This window comes from Ursus americanus, chromosome 2 (genome assembly GCF_024610735.1).
Source record: "Ursus americanus isolate L20-20 chromosome 2, mUrsAme1.1.p, whole genome shotgun sequence".
Taxonomy (NCBI): domain Eukaryota; kingdom Metazoa; phylum Chordata; class Mammalia; order Carnivora; family Ursidae; genus Ursus; species Ursus americanus.
The window spans coordinates 38,644,781-38,663,090 of record NC_142128.1 but is presented as its reverse complement, the minus strand read 5'-3'; the positions used below and the strand labels follow the sequence as shown (position 1 = coordinate 38,663,090).

Below are 18,310 nucleotides of genomic sequence, written 5' to 3'. Positions count from 1 at the left end.
CCTCTTGGTGACTCCTCCCTGCCAGGAGCAAGCTAGACCCCCGCTCTCCCCAAAACACATCCCCAAGAAGTGAGCCAGGCAGCTCTGTTTTCTGCTGTTTATTTAGACAGCTGACAGCAGCTCCCTGCCCGGAACCCCCCTCCCCACTTGCTGGAGCCCAGCCTGGGCCGCCCACTGAAGAGAGGCCAGGCACACCCACCTGGGGAAGTATCAGGGCATGACAGTTGGAAGGGGCCCCAAACGCCCAGATGCCACCTTGGCCGATCCCCTCTGCCCGCCCGCATCACAACCGCTGGTTTTCGGCGTTAATTTTTTTTTTTTTAAGAAATGTCAAAGTTGTGCCCAACACACGTGGATCAGCAAACACAATAGAGGAGGCCAGTCAGTAGTTTTTGGAAAGGGGGAGAGAGAGGAAGAGAGAGGGCAAGAACGACCACACGACACAGCCTGGGACCATGAGCAGAAGCGTCCATGGGAACTTGGATGGGTGAGGGCCCTGGGGAGGGAGGGTCAGGCACACCCTCACACGCGCCACACGCAGCCTGGCATGCATGCCCTGCACCCGCCAATGTCACCTGGCTGGCGTGCCCACGTTGCACACACAGCTCCCCCGAGACCCAGGCGCACCTCCCACCAGCACCCCGGAGAGCAGGGAGCCCTCCCCACCAGCTCCACGGTGTGGAGGACACAGCCCAGCAGCAAGCAAGGCACATCCTTCGAGTTCTTCAGACGCAGAGAAGTTAGGAGAGAGAGGGAGGAGGGGAGGCCCTAGCGGAGCATGGACCCTCCCAGACCCCAGCCTCCTGTTTGTGCTACTGGGCCAGGGGTCCTGGACAGAGGGAGGGAAAGATGGACAGACAGATGGCCAGGGCCTCTAACAGTTTTTGTCTTGAGCTAGACTTCAGTGTCCTTACAGTTGGTAAATGGTTTTCTATAGAATCAATAATATTTTTTTCTTTCTTTAAATATATATTTGTTAAAGTTATACCTTTTTGTTTCTCTGGGGAAATCTGCCTCAGCTCATTCCCAATAAATTAATACTCTCGATAGCTTATATTCTGGGGGGTACAGTGGAGCAGGGGCGCAACCCCAGCCCCAGCCCCTTGTGCTGCGCTGGAGCGGCCGGCAGAAGTCCCCAATGGGCAGTTCTGTGCTGGGCATAGGCCTGTGCTCTGCCACAGATTGGGGAGGGGGCCAAAGCTGCTGCCCACCTCCCGCTGCCTGCCCGGGCAGGCCCAGCCTGGGCTCAGGGCGGGGGGGGGGGGGGCCGCCCCTCCTGCACCCGCGGCAGGCAGAGCCTGGCATGGGTGGGCGGGTCGCCCAGCAGTTATTGCACGGGGAACAGCAGACAGGAACGGGCACCCACCGGGCAGCAGCGTTTACCCAGAGCCCTTGGGTCCCCTGGCCAGGCAGTCCTCAAGGCCGGGCATCCGGCTTGGGTCCAGGGGCAGGAGTTGTGCTTGTGCAGGGAACGGGCGGCACGGCCCGCCTCCGTCCCCTGCGCCTGGCCCCCGTCGGCTGGCCGCCCTGCCCGCTCGCACTGCGCCCAGAGGTGCCCACCCTGAGGTAAAGGTCAGTGTGCGGGCCGGGGCCCCGGCGGCGCGGGCGGGCCCGACGTGAGCGGCCGCATCACTCCAGCATGGCGTCCAGCTGGTCCGCCAGGTCGTCGAACATGCTGCCGATGTCGTCCAGTATGCTGCCTGTGCTCTTCTCCTCCGCGGACGAGGGGCTGGGGGCGGGCACGGCATGAGCGGGCGGCGCATGCGCGGCACACCCCGCCGCGGCCCCGCCCCGCTGCCCCAAGCCCCCCGGCGCGGCTCGACCCCGCCCCCGCTGCTCCGGGTCCCGCCCCTCACGGCTCGACTCCGCTCCCGCTACTGTCCCCTGGTCCCCCAGCACGGCTCGACCCCGCCCCCGCTGCTCCGGATCCCGCCCCTCACGGCTCGAGACCGTCCCCGCTGCCCCGGGTCCCGCCCTTCACTGCTCGACCCCCGCTCCCTCCCCCACACATCCCACCCCCGTCCCGCGGCCGAGCTCCACAGGGCCCCCCCCGCCCCCCCCCGACTCCCACCTGCTCGCCGCAGCCTCGGAGCGCGCGCGGGCCAGGGCGGCGCGCAGACTCGGCCCCCCGCCCCCGGACCCCGCCCCGCACTTACCGTGCGCCCTGCGCGTCCTCCTGCCGGATCTTCTCCTCTACGGCTTGCAGCGCCGCCGCCAGGCACGCGCTCGTCTCCTCCAGCTTCTGCCGGGCGCTGTCTCCCGGCGAGGCGCCGTCGGGCGCGGCAGGGGGCCCGGCGGCGGCGGCGGCGGCGGCGGCGGCGGCGGCGCGCGGAGGCTTGGCGGGCACGTGCAGCGCGGGCGCTCCGGGGGACGGGGGCTTGGCGGGGCTGGCGCTCAGCGAGGGCGGCGTGCTGGCCGGCTTGGCGAGGGCGGCGGGCGGCTGGCGAGCCGGCGAGGGCGCGGGGGACGGGCTGGCACTGCCCGACTGCAGCCCCGCCGCGGCCTTGGCCGGCTTGGGCGCCGTGGGCGGCGGCGGCGGCTTGGGAGACACGGGCGGCGGCGTGCCGTGGGCGCGCTTCACCTCTGCGGGGAGGAGGACACTCGCACCGGGGGCGGGAGGCGGCGCTACGCGTGCGCTACCCACCCGGATAGGAGCCCTGCCGCAGCGCCCCGCCTCGCCCCCGGGAGCGGAGACGCCGCGGTCGGCGTGGGTTCGGCCGGGGCCTGAGCCCCGGCCCCCCGCTGCCCCTCAGACGCCAGGCTCCCTGCAGCCGCCAGGGGGCGCGCTCCACTATGCGTACCAGCCCGCGGCCGCCCCAAACCCGCCCCCCCAGTCCCCCTTCAGGTGCGTCCGGTTGCTTGAATACCACAGGGCTTTTGCACCTCTGATCTTTCTGCTTGGAAGCCCGCTCCCTCCCTCTTGTGCTGTGTCACTCTCCAGCCTGGTCAGAGTTCTCCGTGACCCAGCCCCGTGCACCTGTCCTCCCTCGACAGGTGCTGTTATCCACGGGATTCTGTGCCTCCTTCACTGAGCAAGGTGACGAACATCCACCCTCCTCCCAGTTCTGGGCCGGCAGAGCTGTCCAGTGAGTGGGTGGATGAGCGGGTCTGAGGACACTTCCCCACCCCATTCCACCTGGCCTTGCTCAAATCCCAGAGGAAAACCCCTCAGACCATGGAGTGGGGAGGTGGGGAGGGGCCCTTCCCCAGCCGGCTCCGGCACCTACCTGGGCTGCCAGGACCTGGCAGCGGCACCTTCTTGGAGGCAGGTGTGGGTGAGCCCTGGATCTTGGGCACGGGCTGAGCCAGCACGGGCTTAGGAGAGACTGGCGGCTTGGCTGGCTTCCGGGTATCAGTGTCAGGCGGGGGCAGAGGGGGGAGGTGCAGCAGGTCGGAGGGTGGGGGTTCTGCAGGTGGGGGTGGGGGGGGCAGCTCCGGGGGCCCCGCCTGCTCAGAGGTGGGTCTACGGCGCACGGTGCCGGTGCCGTTCTGGTACACGGACAGTGGCGGTGGTGGATCGGGACCTGCCTCCCTCTCCTTGGCCTTGGGCCGGCGCTTGACCGTGTCAGACTCAGTCAGGATGAACTTGACGTTCTCCTGCTGGCTCTGCTTGGCTCGGATGCGCCTTTTGAGTGTGGCACTGGCCTCTACCCTGGCCAGGGGCGGGCCCTCCACACTCGCCTCAGCCTTGGCTGGCCCTCGAGACCGCTGCCGGGTGGTACCCTCCTCCACAAGGTGGCCATGATCCGGAGGCCCCCCTGACTCCCCAGGCCCGCGGCGGGCAGTGGCCAGAAGTCCTGTGACGGGCCCGCTGAGCGTGCGGCGCCGGTTCACCACCTCGCCGTCGGGCCCGATGGCTTCCTTGTGCTTCACTGAGGCCAACACTGTGGCTACCCGGCCTGGCTCCGGGCTGGCAGGGCGAGGCGTGGGGTGGCCCTCTGGGGGCCTGCGGGCCGCTCGGCCCCCACCCCCAATGGAGGACAGCTCTAGCATGGCTGCGATGCTCTTCACGCTGCCGGCACTGCCTGTGTCCACGCTGCCGGCCAGGTCACTAGCCCGCCGGCGCTGGGCCCGCACCCCCAGCCGGCCATCCTCAGTCCCAACCCCCTCTGTCTCAGCATCTGGCACCGACTCGTCGGCCAGGTTGGCGCTGGCCATGGCTGAGCTGGAACGCTTGGGCGGGGGCGGGGGTGGCCCCTTCTTTCGGGGCCGCACGGCGAAAGACTGGCTGCGGTTGACGTTCTTGTCGGTGCCGGCAGGCGCGCGCACCGAGTGGCTCCGGCCCACACGCCGCTGGACGGTGGCATAGGGCCCCGCTGCAGCTGGCACCAACAGCTCGTCCCGCTCTGGCTCACTGTCGGATGCTGCATAGCGATTCAGGCTGTGGGCACGCTTCTTGGGCCGCCCTGGCTCTACGTCGGCCTCCGGCGGTAGGCACAGCGTGGGCACGGGCGGGGGCGCGGCCGCAGGTGCAGGCCCGGGAGCAGCTGGCCCTGCATCGCTCTCCACGGGCTGGGGTAGCACGTAGGCAAAGCCACGGTGTGTGGGTGACTGAGGCAGCGAGCGGGGTGACATGGGTCGCTCTGTTGGTGGCAGCAGCTGTGGGGTGGGCTTCACCTTGGCTGTGGCTGGGGTGGGACCATGAGGCCCCCCCAGGGCCTGAGGGGAGCCTGGCTGGGCTTTAGTGGGTGTCTGAGGGGGCGTAAAGTGGCTGGCACCTGGAGGAAGGACCTGCCGTGGCTTGCCCGGCACTGGGGGCACACTGGCCCGCTTGACACTATGGCCGTGGCGGCTGGGCCGGGTCTCCTTGGGTGGGGTGCCAGGGGCCGGCCCCTCATCCAGCAGGTACTCCTGGCTTCGTGACATGGGGCTGCCAGGCCCAGGGGGTCCATCACCCAGCAGCTCCTGAGAGCTGCTCATGTGCCGTGCCTGTCCACCCAGGCCGGGCTCCTGCCGCACGGAGGCCCTCAGTGTGGGGGGCAGGTGGTTGGAGGGCTTCTCGGCAGTGGCGGTGGCAGCCCCCTCTGCCGGGCCAGTCATGGCAGCCTGCAGCTCACCGCTGAGCTCGCTGTCCTGGAAGGTGGTCATCTTAGGAGACTGGCACTCAGCCGGGGCTGGCTCGGGCGGGGTTGGCGATTCAATGGCCATCACTTCGAGCGACTGTGGGGCCTTCCGGCGCAGGGGTCCCCCCTCGTACTTGGCGTACTCAGCCTTCTGCAGCTCCGCCAGTTTCCTCACCGCCAGCATCAGCTTCTTCTGGTGTCCTGAGTGGGGCACAGGGCAGGTCAGTCCCGGGAGGGGAGCAGGGACCAGGAGACAGCAGGGGCCAGCGCCAGCGCCTCACCCAGTTTAGTGATGCCAATCTCCTGCAGGTCCTCCCAGGTGATGTCGGTGATGAAGTCGATGTTCTCATAGCCGTTGTCCACCAGCACCTTGTAGTACTGGGCCAGGCCGATCATGGACAGCCACACCGCCAGGTTCGCCTGTGGGGCGAGAGGACGCAAAGGGCAGCCCCAGCTGGCTGGCCACACCCTGCTCGCTATTCAGAGCTTTCGGGGGTAGGGGCACCGGGCCAGCCTGGCACAGACAGACAGAAGGACAAATGGACAGGCCAGAGGTGTCAGCTTTGGAGACAGCGTGACCTCAGTAGGAGCCCAAGGCCAGCTCGCACGCCTGTGTGAACACACGCAAACACACACACACAGGGACGACCCTCTCCTCAGGACACCATTTGGGGGAGGGGAAGAACGCACTTCCTCACCTGCCAAGGCAGCCCCGGAGATAGCACCCAGGGGGACACGGCTTGCACGTCACGGACACAGACACGCGGTGCCACCGACTAGATACACACATACACGCAGCCTGCATTCCAGCCATACACGGGCACCAACACCTTCCACGTCATGCTCACGCCCATTTCCACACCCACGTTGGGCACAGGTCACATAGCCACAGCACACACGCATGTAACTACCCATGATGCTCTTCACCCAGAACCACCTGTCCACACTCACAGCTGGACATCGCTCCCCACTGACACGCGGCACACTCAGTCACCCCCAGGTGCACAGAGCGACTTGCCCACGGGACAGGGATGTGCTCCTCGGGGGCACCCCTGAGTCGCTGACTGAGCGGGCTGAGCTGGGGCGGGTGAGCAGGACCCCGCCTGTCACCAACCCACAGCCCTGGGCGCTTTGGGTGCCGGTGCAGTCTATCCCGCAGCTCAGCGCGAGGCTCCCGGGCAGCGGAGATGTGATGGGCCTCAGGCCCACCTTACCCAGGCCCAGACCCTGTCACACCACACTGTGACTGCTGGTGACGGCCCAGCCCGCAGTCTGTGTGGGTGTCCGCCGTCCACGTAGCCAGCACGTGCAGCTGGAAGTGTGGGTGTGTGCATGCAGTCGTCAGCAGGCGCCTTGACTATATTTGGTGCACATGTGCTGTCTATGGACACGAAGCAGACACACGTCCTCCCCATGCACGGGCGTGGATGCGTGCAAGCCCTTCCCATCAGCACGGGGTCCTCTAGGTGTCAGGCTGCGAACGCACTGGGCGGCTCTGCTGGGTGCCACGTGGTGTGCCTGCGTGGCTGCCTAAGGGTGGAGGGGTCTCTGTACTGCAGAGGGGCCCCTCCTGGCTTCCGGCTCCCCTTGCCCTACAGCCCCCAGAGGCCGCTGTGTCTGCCCCTGCCGCGGGAGGTCTGGCTCCGGTGCCCGTGATGGACAGACAGATGGACGGACAGAGCCATCCTCTGTTCTCTCCCTGGAGCCCCAGAGGGCGGGTGGGGGCTGTAGCCAGGGAGGCAGTCTGTCTGTCTGTCTGGCCACCCCGGGCACAGCCACTGGGGTGTAGGGAGCCTTACAGGTTTGTGCTCAGGTAGCCAGTCGGGGAGGCTCAGGCCGCTGATCTCCGCGGTGATCTTCTTCCGGTGGCCCGGCTTGGTGACCCCAATGGCCGTGAGGTCCTACGGAGAGGAGAGGCCTGTGAGCAGGAGGCTGGGGGCCCAGCTCGGTCATGGCTGGCGGCCAGCCTCTGGGCAGCTCACCTCTGGGGTCATGCGGCTGATGGTGGGCAGGTCATAGCCCGCGCTGATGAAATTGGGGGCGTAGAGCTGCAGCTGGAACGTGGCGAGCCACTGGCTCACGGCCTCCGCACTCTGGAAGACACAAGGCAGCCGCTGCAGGCTCGCCCGGCCCGCTCGCCCCGCCAGCCGTGCACCCCGGCCACCAAGCCGGCTTCTCCTCTGCTCAGCCACTCAGTCCGCCGTCCGCTGGTCCCCCTGCGGCCAGGCCCGGGGCAGCCTGGCCCCGGCGTTCCTCCTCACGCTGTGATCCCGGATGCCACTGCGGTGAACTCCGTTGGCCGTCCGGCCTCCTCCCGCGGTCTCCTCCAGAAGGGTCCAGCTGCTGTCCGATTCACAGGCTTCCCTGCCCATCCCCCTGTTCCTGCACCAGGGACACCCTGCAGTGGCCCCACGTGGGGGGCTCAGAAACGCAGCCACAGACGGCACGGCCAGAGCAGCCCCTCCACTCCCGAGCAGGTGGGCTCTGTCCAGAGGTGTGCAGGAGGAAATAGCCAGCAGCTCACACCTTCCCAGCACACAGGGGCCTTCTGACCCCCGCACACACCTGGTCTTCCCTCACACCCAAGCCTCCTACACACACACACACACACACATGCACACACGCGTGCACGTGCCCGGCTCGGCATCACCACCCACACACCGGCACATCCCCTGCTCACCTCACGCCCACATCGCAGCTCCCGGACTCACCAGCTCACACACGCAACCCACACGGTAGACAACACCTACACACAGACTGACAGACAGAAGTACGAGCCTGGCCGGTCAAGGGCCCCTGGCCACGCTGTGGCCAGACCAAGCAGGCTGCCCGGGAGCCCCTCCCCGCAGCCAGCCCGGGCCCTGTACCTTGCCCTCCGAGGCCGGCTCCAGCTTCCTGGGCGGCTGATCCCCATACACCTGCCCCGCATGGGCCGCGGGAGGCTGGGCCCGGGCCGCACCTGGGGACGAGAGGGTGTGGTAGGGTAGGGGCTGCTGGGGGGGGGGCACCTCCTTGCCAGGCCGGTGGGGTTACATCCTTGCTCTTACCTGTGGAGCCCTCTGGAGGCTTGACGGGGCTGTCCCCGGGGCCGGACTCGGAGACGGACTTCTGTGAGAGCACCGTCGCCAGGAGCTACAACCCAGACAGGAAGGCTGGCCAGAGCTGCTCTGCGCCCCAGCCACCCTGGCCCTGCCCCCAGGCCACCTACCTTGACCCCTTCGGAGCCCGCATGCAGGGTGTGGCCCCCGCTGCCTCTTGCACCGGCCCCGGCGCTCAAGCTGCCACCGCGGTCCCCACCTGCCGACACAGGGAGCCTCGTTGGCCAGTGCTGGCCTGGCCCAAACGGGGTGTTGCCTCAAGGAAATATTGCCGCCCTGACCTCCAGAACTCCCCCACTTACCTGCAAAAGGCTTCCTCAGCACCCAGATCTCCTCGGGGGGCGCGGAGGGCCCTGATGAACTGCCCGCCTGTGATGGGCTTGGCTCAGCACCTGCTCGGGAACCTGTAGGCCGAGCATAGCCTCACTGAATCTTGGACCAGCCTGGCCTGGGGAACTGACGTGGCGAGGGGACTTCCCTGGCCTGGCCCCAGAGCCTGGGCAGAGCAGAGGCCCTTCAGGTCAGCACTGCAGCTTCCTCTGGCCCCGGCTGTCTCCTAGGAGCTGAGAGAGACTCAGAAGACCTCTCCCCGCCCTACACGTTTGAGAGCAGGACACTGTGGCAAGAGGGCCCAGGCCAGGCCATTCTGCCAGCGGCCCTGTGGTCCTGGGTGGGGTATGGGGAGGGCAGAGAGTGCATCTCCTCTCTGCCAGGGGAGCATGGAGAGGCGAGAGGTCCCCAGAAGCCTAGGTGACCCTGAGTGGGCCGGCCATGCCTCCTCATTGGCACCCCTCTGTCCCCTCCCTGTCGATCTCCACGTCCTCTCTAGGAGGGACGCCATCTCACCGATCCTGTCTGAAAGCAATCCAACCCCTGTGGCCTCGCCCCGCACCCCCATTCCTCACTCTGAGCCAGCCCTGCTGTGCTGGCTCCTTTAGGACCCGACATCTCCTGCCTCCTGCCCCAGTGCCTTAGCATATGTGATTCCGGCCTTTGGGGCGCTCTGCCCGGGGCCAGCCCCTCCCACTTCGTAGCGCCTTCTCTGACCACCCTATCTAAAACGCAGGTCTCTGTGCAACTGATGAGTCACTAAATGTTACCCTGGAACTAATAGAAACAAACAAAAAGCAGGTCTCCATCCACGTTGTCTATGGCGTTAGTTGGCACATTTGCTTGTGTATTGACTTCACTGCCCCTGCTCGCCTCCCTGCCTCGGGGTGAGCTTGAGACCAAGAATGCTGTCCCTCTGGGTCACCATCTACAGCTAGCGGCTGGTGCGCACTGCCTATTAAATAAATGCTGGAATCGGTGTGGGGCCACTGACGAGACAGCTGGCAGGACCCCACTCAGGACCCCACACCTAGCAATGGCCTTGCCACCCAACACACACGTGCACTTGCTTCCTTCTGGCCCCCAAACCCAGGCCTGGGTGGGACTTGCCTGCTCGCTTCACAATGGCCTCGCCCAGGGAGGATGGAAAGTAGCCCACCCGGTCGTTGCCTGTCCGGTTGTCATGGATACAGCCCTTCCACCGGCCGTCCGGATGCTGCTCGAGGACCTGGCCAGGTGAGGTGGGGGAGTGTGCTCAGGGAGACACCCCTCCAGGTCCAGGTCAAGTGGGTGGGTGACCTAGGCCTCCCGCCGAGACCCCCAAACTCCCCAGGTGCTGCACGGGGGTGCTGTGGGCTGAGCGCCCCGGGTCCTGCCCATCCTTCTCCGGCAGCCCCAGGCTGGCCTTACCGTGATGATGTCCCCAGCTTTCACATTGAGGCTGGTCAGGTCGTAATTGTTGCAATAATCCTTGGTCGCCCGGACCTGTAGGGCTGCCGAGGCCTCTGGGGACACAGGAGGCAGACCCCCCCAGTCCTGCGAGCTGGCCTGGCCCCCCGACTCCCCCAGGGCCCCCGCCTCTGCCCCAGGCCCACCTCGCAGCAGCTGCTTGATCTCCTTGCTGGCCTGGGACGTGGTGAACTGGTGCACAATGTCCAGGGCCGTCTGGCTGTAGGTGTTCCTCACGTGGGCGTTAATCCCATTCTGCAGGTGCCAGAAGGTGTGGCCTGTTAGGAGACCCCATGCTCCCACCGGGCCCCGCTCCCTCGGCCCCCTGACTCACATCCAGCAGTAGCCGAACCACTTCTGTCTTCCCACAGAGTGCAGCCTCGTGCAGGGCTGTGCCGGCCTTGGTCTGGCGGTTAATGTCAATGCCGGCTTGGAGGAGGAGTCTGGGAGAAAGGCCGGTGGAAGGAAGGTCGGAGCAGGCAGCCCCTTACAGCAGGGGCCTTCCATCCCACCCCCCCTGCTGGGCCCCCATTCCCAGGTCCAAGGGTGAGCCCCCGCCCCGCCAGCCTCCCCAACAACACGGTGTGTGACAGCGACCGAGCATTTGTGGAAGTGCTGCCTGCCTTCCCCCACCCTGTGCTGACGGAACAGCTGTCGGGTCATCCTAGCGCAGCTGCTGCTGGGATGCCCACTTCACAGAGGGGAGAACAGAGTCTCAGGGATGCTAAGTGCGTCCACCAGGTCTCCCAGCAAGTGGCAAGGTCCCACCAGAGCCCCGGTCTAGGGCTGTAGAGGTCACTCCTCAGCCCCCTCCCCCCACCCCGCAAGGCCATACCTGATGATGTCGATATGGCCGTTCTTGGCCGCCAGGTGCAGGGGGCTGGTGCCGTTGGGGTCCGTGGCGTCCCCCGGCCGAGGCTCCAGCAAGGCCGCACACATGTTGCTGCTCAGGAGCAACTGGACCACCTGGAGGGAGGGGTCGGGGGGGGCCGGAAGCGGGGTGGGGGGTCACGGCCGTGCCCCCCCGCTGCCACCCCTCCTGGGGGCAGCCGGAGCACACAGAGCCCCACTCCGCCCTCTGGGGAGACTTACCCCAACGCGGCCGAACTCACAGGCCAGGTCTAGGGGCGTCTTCCCGGAGTTGTCCACCATGCACGGGTTGGACTGGTGCTGCAGCAGCATCTCTGACTGCGGGGCCACGGGACGCGCTCAGCCCCCCGGGCGGCCAGGGCTCGTCCCGCCCCGGCGCCCGTCCCCCACGCCCCCGGGTGCTCCTCACCACATCATAGTGACCATGCTGGGCTGCCAGGTGCAGAGGGATGTGGCCCTCGTCGGATGGGATGTTCACCGCTGAGCCCGCTTTCAGCACCAGCTTCATGGGCTCCTTCCGGCCCTGCCACGCCGCGTAGTGCAGCGGCCGCATGCCTGGGAGCAGGCGGGGTGGGGGGCCGTTGGGAGCCAGCCCTTGACCCTGCACCTGACCCCGGCCTGCAGGATGCTGATCCCAGGAAAACCCGCCTCGACACAGACCGAGACTCTGGGCTGGAGCCTCCACTGTGGGACCACTTAGGTCTCAAGGGACTCCACCCTGGACCTTGACCCACCCCATCCCCCCCACCCCCCACCCTGGCGCTGAGGTCCCTGGTGGGCCTTGCCTTTGTTGTCCTTGATGTCCACAGCAGCCTGGGCCTCCAGCAGCAGGGTGATCAGTTCTGTGTTGCCATTCAGGGCCGCGTGGTGCAGGGCAGAGAAGCTGGGGCAGGCGACAGGCATGAATGGGCAAGGAGCCGGGCCACCCGGCCTTCCACAGGAGCCCCCCGCCCCCAGACCCCATGCCAGCCTGGCACTCCCCATCTGAGAACTCACCCGTCGGGGTCCTGAAAGTTGACATTGATCTTCTTGGTGGAGCCCAGGAGCTCTAGGGGGGTGGGAGAGAGACAGTGAGGGAGGCTCGGTCCAGGCCCTCTGGGCAGCCCAAGAGCAGGCGGAGGGCTCTGGCTAGTTCCCCGGCAGGCTCGGAGCCAAAGCTGCTGTCTTCAGTCTTTCATCCAGAAACGTTCCTTCATTCGTTCAACTCTGTGCTCTGCAGTCAGCTCCAGGTACCAACTTTTGGACCCTGGTTTCCCACCGAACTAAGGTGTTGGCAAGTTCTCAGAGCCAAGGGCTCCGGGCCTGTCCCCACGCGGGGATGGAAGCCAGAGCTGCACCCACACAGGCACACGCACACATGTGCACATGCACCCCCTCCTCGGGGACGCTGGCGAGGCACCTGCCGACGGCGGGAGGGAGAGAGCCGGCACAATCTGTTTCTCAGAAGGACCCAGATGGGGCCGGGGGTGGCCTGGGAAGGCTGGAACACCCGGAAATTGGGGTATCTCTGGGGGAAGATCTGCATTTTCAGGGTGCAGCCTCCCCGCATTCCCAGCCCTGGGCCTGCCCATGTGGATGAGTCCCGCCTGGCAAGGCAGGAAGGGGAGGCAGGCAAGTGGGCTGGTGCCCCTGAGTGACCACACAAGAACGGCCACCACATCTCCGGGGGCCATTTGGGTCCTGGGATCAGTCCACCCAAAGCCCAAGGGGCCCAAGCCCTCCCTCTGGGGCCCCAGTTTCCTCCTGGGCTGCCTCCATCCTGGCCTCCACCAGCTGACTACTAGAGGAGGGGAGCCCACCGACGCCCTCCCTGTGGGCTCAGGGCCAGCCGGACTCAGGCCAAGCCCCTGCCTGTCTGGGCCATGGTTACATAACCCATTTGTGGGTCAGTCACTCCGTGAGGGAGGGGCTGGCGGGACAGAAGCCCCTTTGTCCAGGCCCAGGACAGGGGTGGGGGTGGGGGTCCCTGACAGCAGGAACCCAAGGGAGTCGAGTCACAGAGGGGCTGCTCCAGGACCGGCTGGGTAACCCACAGCACCCCAGGCCGCTCCAGCCTCGGCTCTCAGCTGCTGGATGCAGGGTGTGAGGCCCCAATGGTCCACAAACCCCATGAAGACAGATGGACCCAAGTTCAAACCCTCACTGGGCCCTTACTAGCCCTATGGCCTTGGCCTTGAGCGCAAAGGGGGTAATGGGGCCAGCCGCATAGGCCTAAGGGCGTGTCCACCCTTAAAGCATGAAGGGTCTGGCACAGAGTCCATCGATAAGCGGCAGTTACTAATATTAGCTCTGTGGGAATCCCACCCCCACCCTCTCCAGCGAGGGGCTCCTCCCGCACAGAGCGGAGTGGAGGCACCTCCACGGCCCCACTCCTTCCCCTCTGCTCAGACACTTTGCGGGCCCTGACGTCCGTCTAAGGGCGGTAGCAACACTGCCTTTCCCTCGGTGGGCCAGGCCAAAACCTCGGAGTCAGCCCTAAGTACCTTATAGTGTCTCCATCAGCAAAGACCATCTCAAAGCACACTCGGAATCCCACCACTTCCCACCACTGCCATGTCCCCACCCTGACCAGGCCAGCATCTCTCAAAGGATCACTTCCGTACTGGCATCCCTGCTTCTACCCTGCCCCTCAGTCTGTCCTCCACACCACTGAGGTCAGGGGGACCCTGTGAGAACATGAGTCAGATCCCACTGCCACCACTCCTCTCCTGAAGACCCTCCAACGGCTCCCATGTCACTGGGGCTGAGGGCCAGCACTGGACAACGGCCCACAAGACACAACCCTCCTGCTTTACTCTGACTTTCTCATCACTCCTCTCCCAGCTACACGAGCCTCCTTGAGGATGCTCCCACACACCGGCCGCCCCTGCCACAGGGCCTTTGCACATGCTGTATGTGTGGGGTGTTGGTCTTCCCCTGGTTATTCCCATGTCTCCCTCCCTCACGTCCTTCAGGACTTTATCTGTATGTCACCTGCTTGGAGAAGCCCCGCGGGGCTCCCCACCTAGACCAGCAACCCCACGCTGTCCTGTGTCTGTTGCAGTTCTCTCTCTAGCTCCTATCACTGCCATTTATCTTGGTTGTTGTCCGTCTCCAGCACTAAAGTACAAGCTCCAGAAGGGTGAGGGTTTTTTCACCTATTTTGCTCACTGCTGTATCCTTGGCGGCTGAAACAGTGCCGGGCACCTATGAGGTGCTGGGTAAGCCGGCGCCCTAACTGATAGCCTCCACCACCACAATGCTGTCCCGTAGCGCCCCCTCTCCCACCCAGGGCCATGCTCAGGATGTCCCCCCCGCCCCCAAACACTCGGCCCAGCTCTGACGTTTGCTGCCCCTTCTTGTTAGTTCCAGCAGAACCAGGTCTCCCCCGCCCCAGCCTGGCCACACCTGCAGGCACTGACATTTCAGAGGGACTAGAGGTCAAGATCCAGAATGTGGCACAGACACCAGTGGGGAGGGGGAGTCTCCATCCAGAAGACTATACAAGGGGTGGGGGTCTCGCAAGGTCGTCTCACCCCCTCCCTGCTGCAGGTCTCCTCAGAGAAGGAAGTAGCTGGAATGGGTGGAGGGGAGCCTGAGGTCTTGGAGCACCCCCCCATTCACATGGGGGACCCTGGGCTCCCAGGGAGGTCGCACACCTGAAGCCCGCCTGGTGCCAGGGAGGCAGGCCTTCACAGACACAGGCACTCTGAACTTAGCCGGAGCAGGCATGGCCGGAGGGGCCTGAGCACTTGGGGGGGGGGGAGCATCAGTGCGACAAGTGGGGACCAAGATGAAAGCCCCAGAAACCCCTCCAGGAGCCCCCTTTCTCTTTTCCACAAGGGCACTCAGTCCTGCAGCCCCCACGTGGGTAATGGGCATAGACTTCACCCCCACCCCACCCCACGTTGTGGGCTCTGCCAGCTCCTGTCACTCAGTCCTCTAACTGCTTTCCAGGACCATCCCTGCCCTTGAGGTCAGCCCCAAACTCCAGGCTGCAGAGGCCCTGGGGGAGCTGGCCTCAACCCCTCTCCCACCCTGCCCTCACGGCCTCCCTCTACCCCCGTCTAGATGCTCCTCCAGCCACAGAGGCCACTGGTGTGCCGGCTCCACAGAGCCACGTCTGTCCCCTGAAGTGATGTGGTCCTGGCCTACGGGGGCAGCACAGGGAGGGAGCTCTGGGCCAGACGCTGCAAGGGAAGTGTTAGTGGGCCAAGGTGAGAGGACATAGGCTCGCTGGTCTGTAGTCTGCAGTGAATTCGGGGAAGGGGACGGGGGGGGGGGGCAGAAGGAAGGCCAGCGCCACCCTGGCATCTCCCTCCAGAGCACTGTCTCCTTCCTCTCAAGGACAGCGGCCAAGGGTCCTGGTGTGAGCATGCATTCCAGGCGAGGCTCCCTTCGAGGCAGGATGGCAAGGCTGACAGACCCCGGGGCAACACTCAGGAGTTGGGGTGGAGGGAAGGTGCCGGCAGGGGGTGGAGGTCATGGAAACAAGGGTCATGGGAAGACCTCTGGATTCAGAGTCCGGGGTGGCCTGAGAGAGCACCGCTGGATGCCCCCCACCCCATGGCCCAAACTCCAGCTGTACTTTGCTGAATCAAGATACATCTTACTCCAAAGCAGGCCAGCGTTACCATGACAACTGAGCTAATTCATGGAGGGATTTCTCTGATTTATTATGCCCGCCCCTGTGAGTCAGACAGCCCAGAAACGGGGGCCAGGGCAGGTGTCTCTCCCAGAAGGCAGACCAGCCAGGGACAAATGCAAAGTTCCAGGTGGACACCCAGGTAGAGGGACAAGTCCCCGCACCTCCCCTGGATGGCCGAATCTGATGCCCCACTTCCCTGGAAGCCCATCCTGGGCTGCCTGAGGAACCGGTCATAGTTCGCATTTCCTGAGCACTTACGAAGTGCCTGGGCTTCCGGTGTGCTTTCCCGCTGTGCTTCCAACAATGCTATGAGGCAGGGACCGCAAATGTCCCCATCCTACAGATAAGGAGACTGAGGCCCAGAGCTCCAGAGTCCTCGGTGCCCAAGGTCACATGGCCACTAGGTGGAAACCTTTACCTAGCCTTCCAGCTCTCAATCTCTCCACCTGCTTTCAAGGCTTGGCTATGGGCTGCCTCTGCCTGGAAGTCCTCCGTTTCTGAGCCCTGAGGCCCTGAAGCCAGCCCCAACCGGTAGACCATCTGTGGGCCTCAGGTGTGGAGGGCAGAGCCAGCCTGTACACGCGATCCCGCAAGGCTCTCCAACTGCAGGGAGCGGACGGGGCTGCAGCCGGAGAGGTCTTCCTGCACTCAAGGACCTGCCCCCATCACCAGCGCCAAGGCCGGCTCAGTTCTCAGCATGCTTCCTGGAGAGAGGGGAGGGGCCTCCCTGGGTTACAGACAGTCTCTGGGGGTGGGGTGGGGAGTGGGGCACCCAGACCCCACGTGCCATCCTGCGGAGCCCTGCCCGGCCTGCACAGGTGCCCCGACACACTGACACGGCCCGACGTGCGCAGCCGCACATGCAGCTGGTCCACACACCCATCCATCCATCTCCAGTGGCCCCCGGGGAGGCTCTGGGCTGAGCTGGGATGAGTGCTAGGATCAGGACTCCAAGCTCCCAACCCTTCCCAGGGGCCCTCACAGCGCAAGCTCAGGATGGCTAGTGGGAGCCCCCTCCCCCCCTCCCCAGCCCCTTTCCCAGCAAGGAAGCCAGAGAGGACCAGGGTCCGTTGCAGGGTCTGCACCTGCCTGGAGCACAGCCTGCCCTGGGCTGGGCGACCTTGGGCCTCTGCTCCCCCATGAGTAAATGGCCCCCGGCCGGCCATGCCTGGGCAGCCACACCCCCAGCATGGTCCTGCCCCCCATTCCCTGCAAAGCGTGTTATTAAACATGGGGCGGGGAGGGGATCTGACAGGGACCGGCAGCCCTGCGGTCGCCCCTCACCGCCGGGGCCCCCTCCCTCTCTCCACGGTGGGGAAGGGGGGGCGGCATCCGCCTCGCCCTTTGACGGTCCAGCAGAGCCTTCCAGCTGTCAGCCCGTAGCCCGGGGAGGGAGGGGGACGCCCGCGGCCAGGTTGCCGGCTCGGGGGCCCGGGGACCGCCGGGCGCTCGGTGCCGCCCCTCCTCCGGCGCTGGGGGCGGGGGTGCGGACCGAGGGTCTGGGCGCTGCTGGCCCCGCCCCGCCCCCGGGGACACGACAGCATCCCCCTCGCCTGCCCGCTCCGGGAGGGGTGGGGGGGCCGGCGCCCGCGGTGGCCCCCGCCCGCCCGCGCCCCCCACACTCACTGGCCTTCCCGGGCCGCGGCCTCTGCAGCAGCCTCTGCGCGGTCCCCACGTCCTCCGCCTTCACCGCCTGCACCAGCTCTTGCTCCTTCCCCATGGCGCGGCCCGGCCGCAGCGACGCGGCTGCGCTCCGTGCGCTCGGCGCGGCTCAGAGGCGGCGGCGGCGGCCCCGCGGCCCCGGCCGCATCCTCCTGCCTCCCCCGCCGCCTTTTCCGCCGCCCGCGCCCCGCGCTGTCCTCGGGCTCGGGCTCGGGCTCGGGCTCGGGCTCGGGTTCGGGCTCGGGCTCGGGCTCCCGGCGCCGAGGGGCGGGGAGCGCGTCACGGGCGGGGGGCGGCCCAGGGCGGGGGCGCGGCACCTGGCGCCGCCTCCCGGACGCCTGGGTCCCCCTCCGGCGGCCGCTGACCTCCGTCCGCCCGCGCCGACCGCGCGCCCGGCTCCTTGGCTCCGCCCCTACCGCGGGCCCCGTGCTCCCGAGACGCCCCCTCCCCACGTGCGGGCCGCGCCGGCCTCTGCGGACAGCCGGCGGCCCGGGGCGACCGCCAGGGGCCGGGGAGGCAGCCGCCGGGGTGGGGGCTGGACACTGAGCCCCGGCACGGCGGCGGCGCGCGGCTGAGCCTGAGAGAGGCTTCCAGAGGCTGCGGGACCCAAGGGGGGAGGGACTCGGAGGCAGTGGGCGGGCGGGGACCCGGGCGCAGAGAGACCCGGGCACCCGCGGCGGCACGGGAGCCGGCCTGCCAGAGGCTGTCAGACATTTCTGGCCCGTGGTTCCCGTGGGAGGTGTCGAGGGATTGTGAAGAGGAATCTCCCAATAATGAATTCGGTGTCAGGGAACCCGCACCCCCACCCCCAACTGCTTCTTCCCCTGCAGCCTCCCGCTCTCTCTATAAACAATGCAGGGCGACAGCTCCCTGCCCCCAGCCTCAATCTGAACCTTAACCCCAGTGCAGCCCCCCCAGCACCAGCTGGGCTGCAGCCCCACACACCCACCACCCAGAGGGGCTCAACCCCTCATCCCCAGCACTAATGGGTCACAGTCCTGCCCAGCACCAATGTGATCCCCCACCAAGTCTGTTAACCCTCCGGCCTCCAGCCACACTCTGGCCGCCCTGGGGCAGGACAGTTCTGCTCCACAGACACTGACCAGTCCCCACTCCCTCATGCTCCCCTGCCTGCCTCACACGCACACACATACACATGCACTGAGGTCTCACGCCTCTGACCTCCTGGGCCTCAGGCCTTCACCCCTGTG

General features: G+C 66.4%; 1 protein-coding gene across 1 annotated transcript; it reads right to left on the bottom strand.

Annotated features, from left to right (window-relative positions):
* Positions 1 to 83: 83 nt before the first annotated feature.
* CASKIN1 (CASK interacting protein 1) lies at positions 84 to 17,232 on the bottom strand. Its single transcript, XM_087853512.1, is given in 20 exon segments — positions 84 to 1,729; positions 2,157 to 2,583; positions 3,228 to 5,264; positions 5,345 to 5,483; positions 6,863 to 6,964; positions 7,046 to 7,156; positions 7,931 to 8,022; positions 8,111 to 8,237; positions 8,239 to 8,360; positions 8,464 to 8,565; positions 9,602 to 9,719; positions 9,902 to 9,996; positions 10,087 to 10,195; positions 10,275 to 10,383; positions 10,776 to 10,906; positions 11,033 to 11,128; positions 11,220 to 11,365; positions 11,596 to 11,693; positions 11,807 to 11,858; positions 17,064 to 17,232. Coding segments are annotated over 20 exon segments (4,407 nt in total). The 5' UTR covers positions 17,158 to 17,232; the 3' UTR covers positions 84 to 1,629.
* Between the last annotated feature and the right edge of the window lie 1,078 nt (positions 17,233 to 18,310).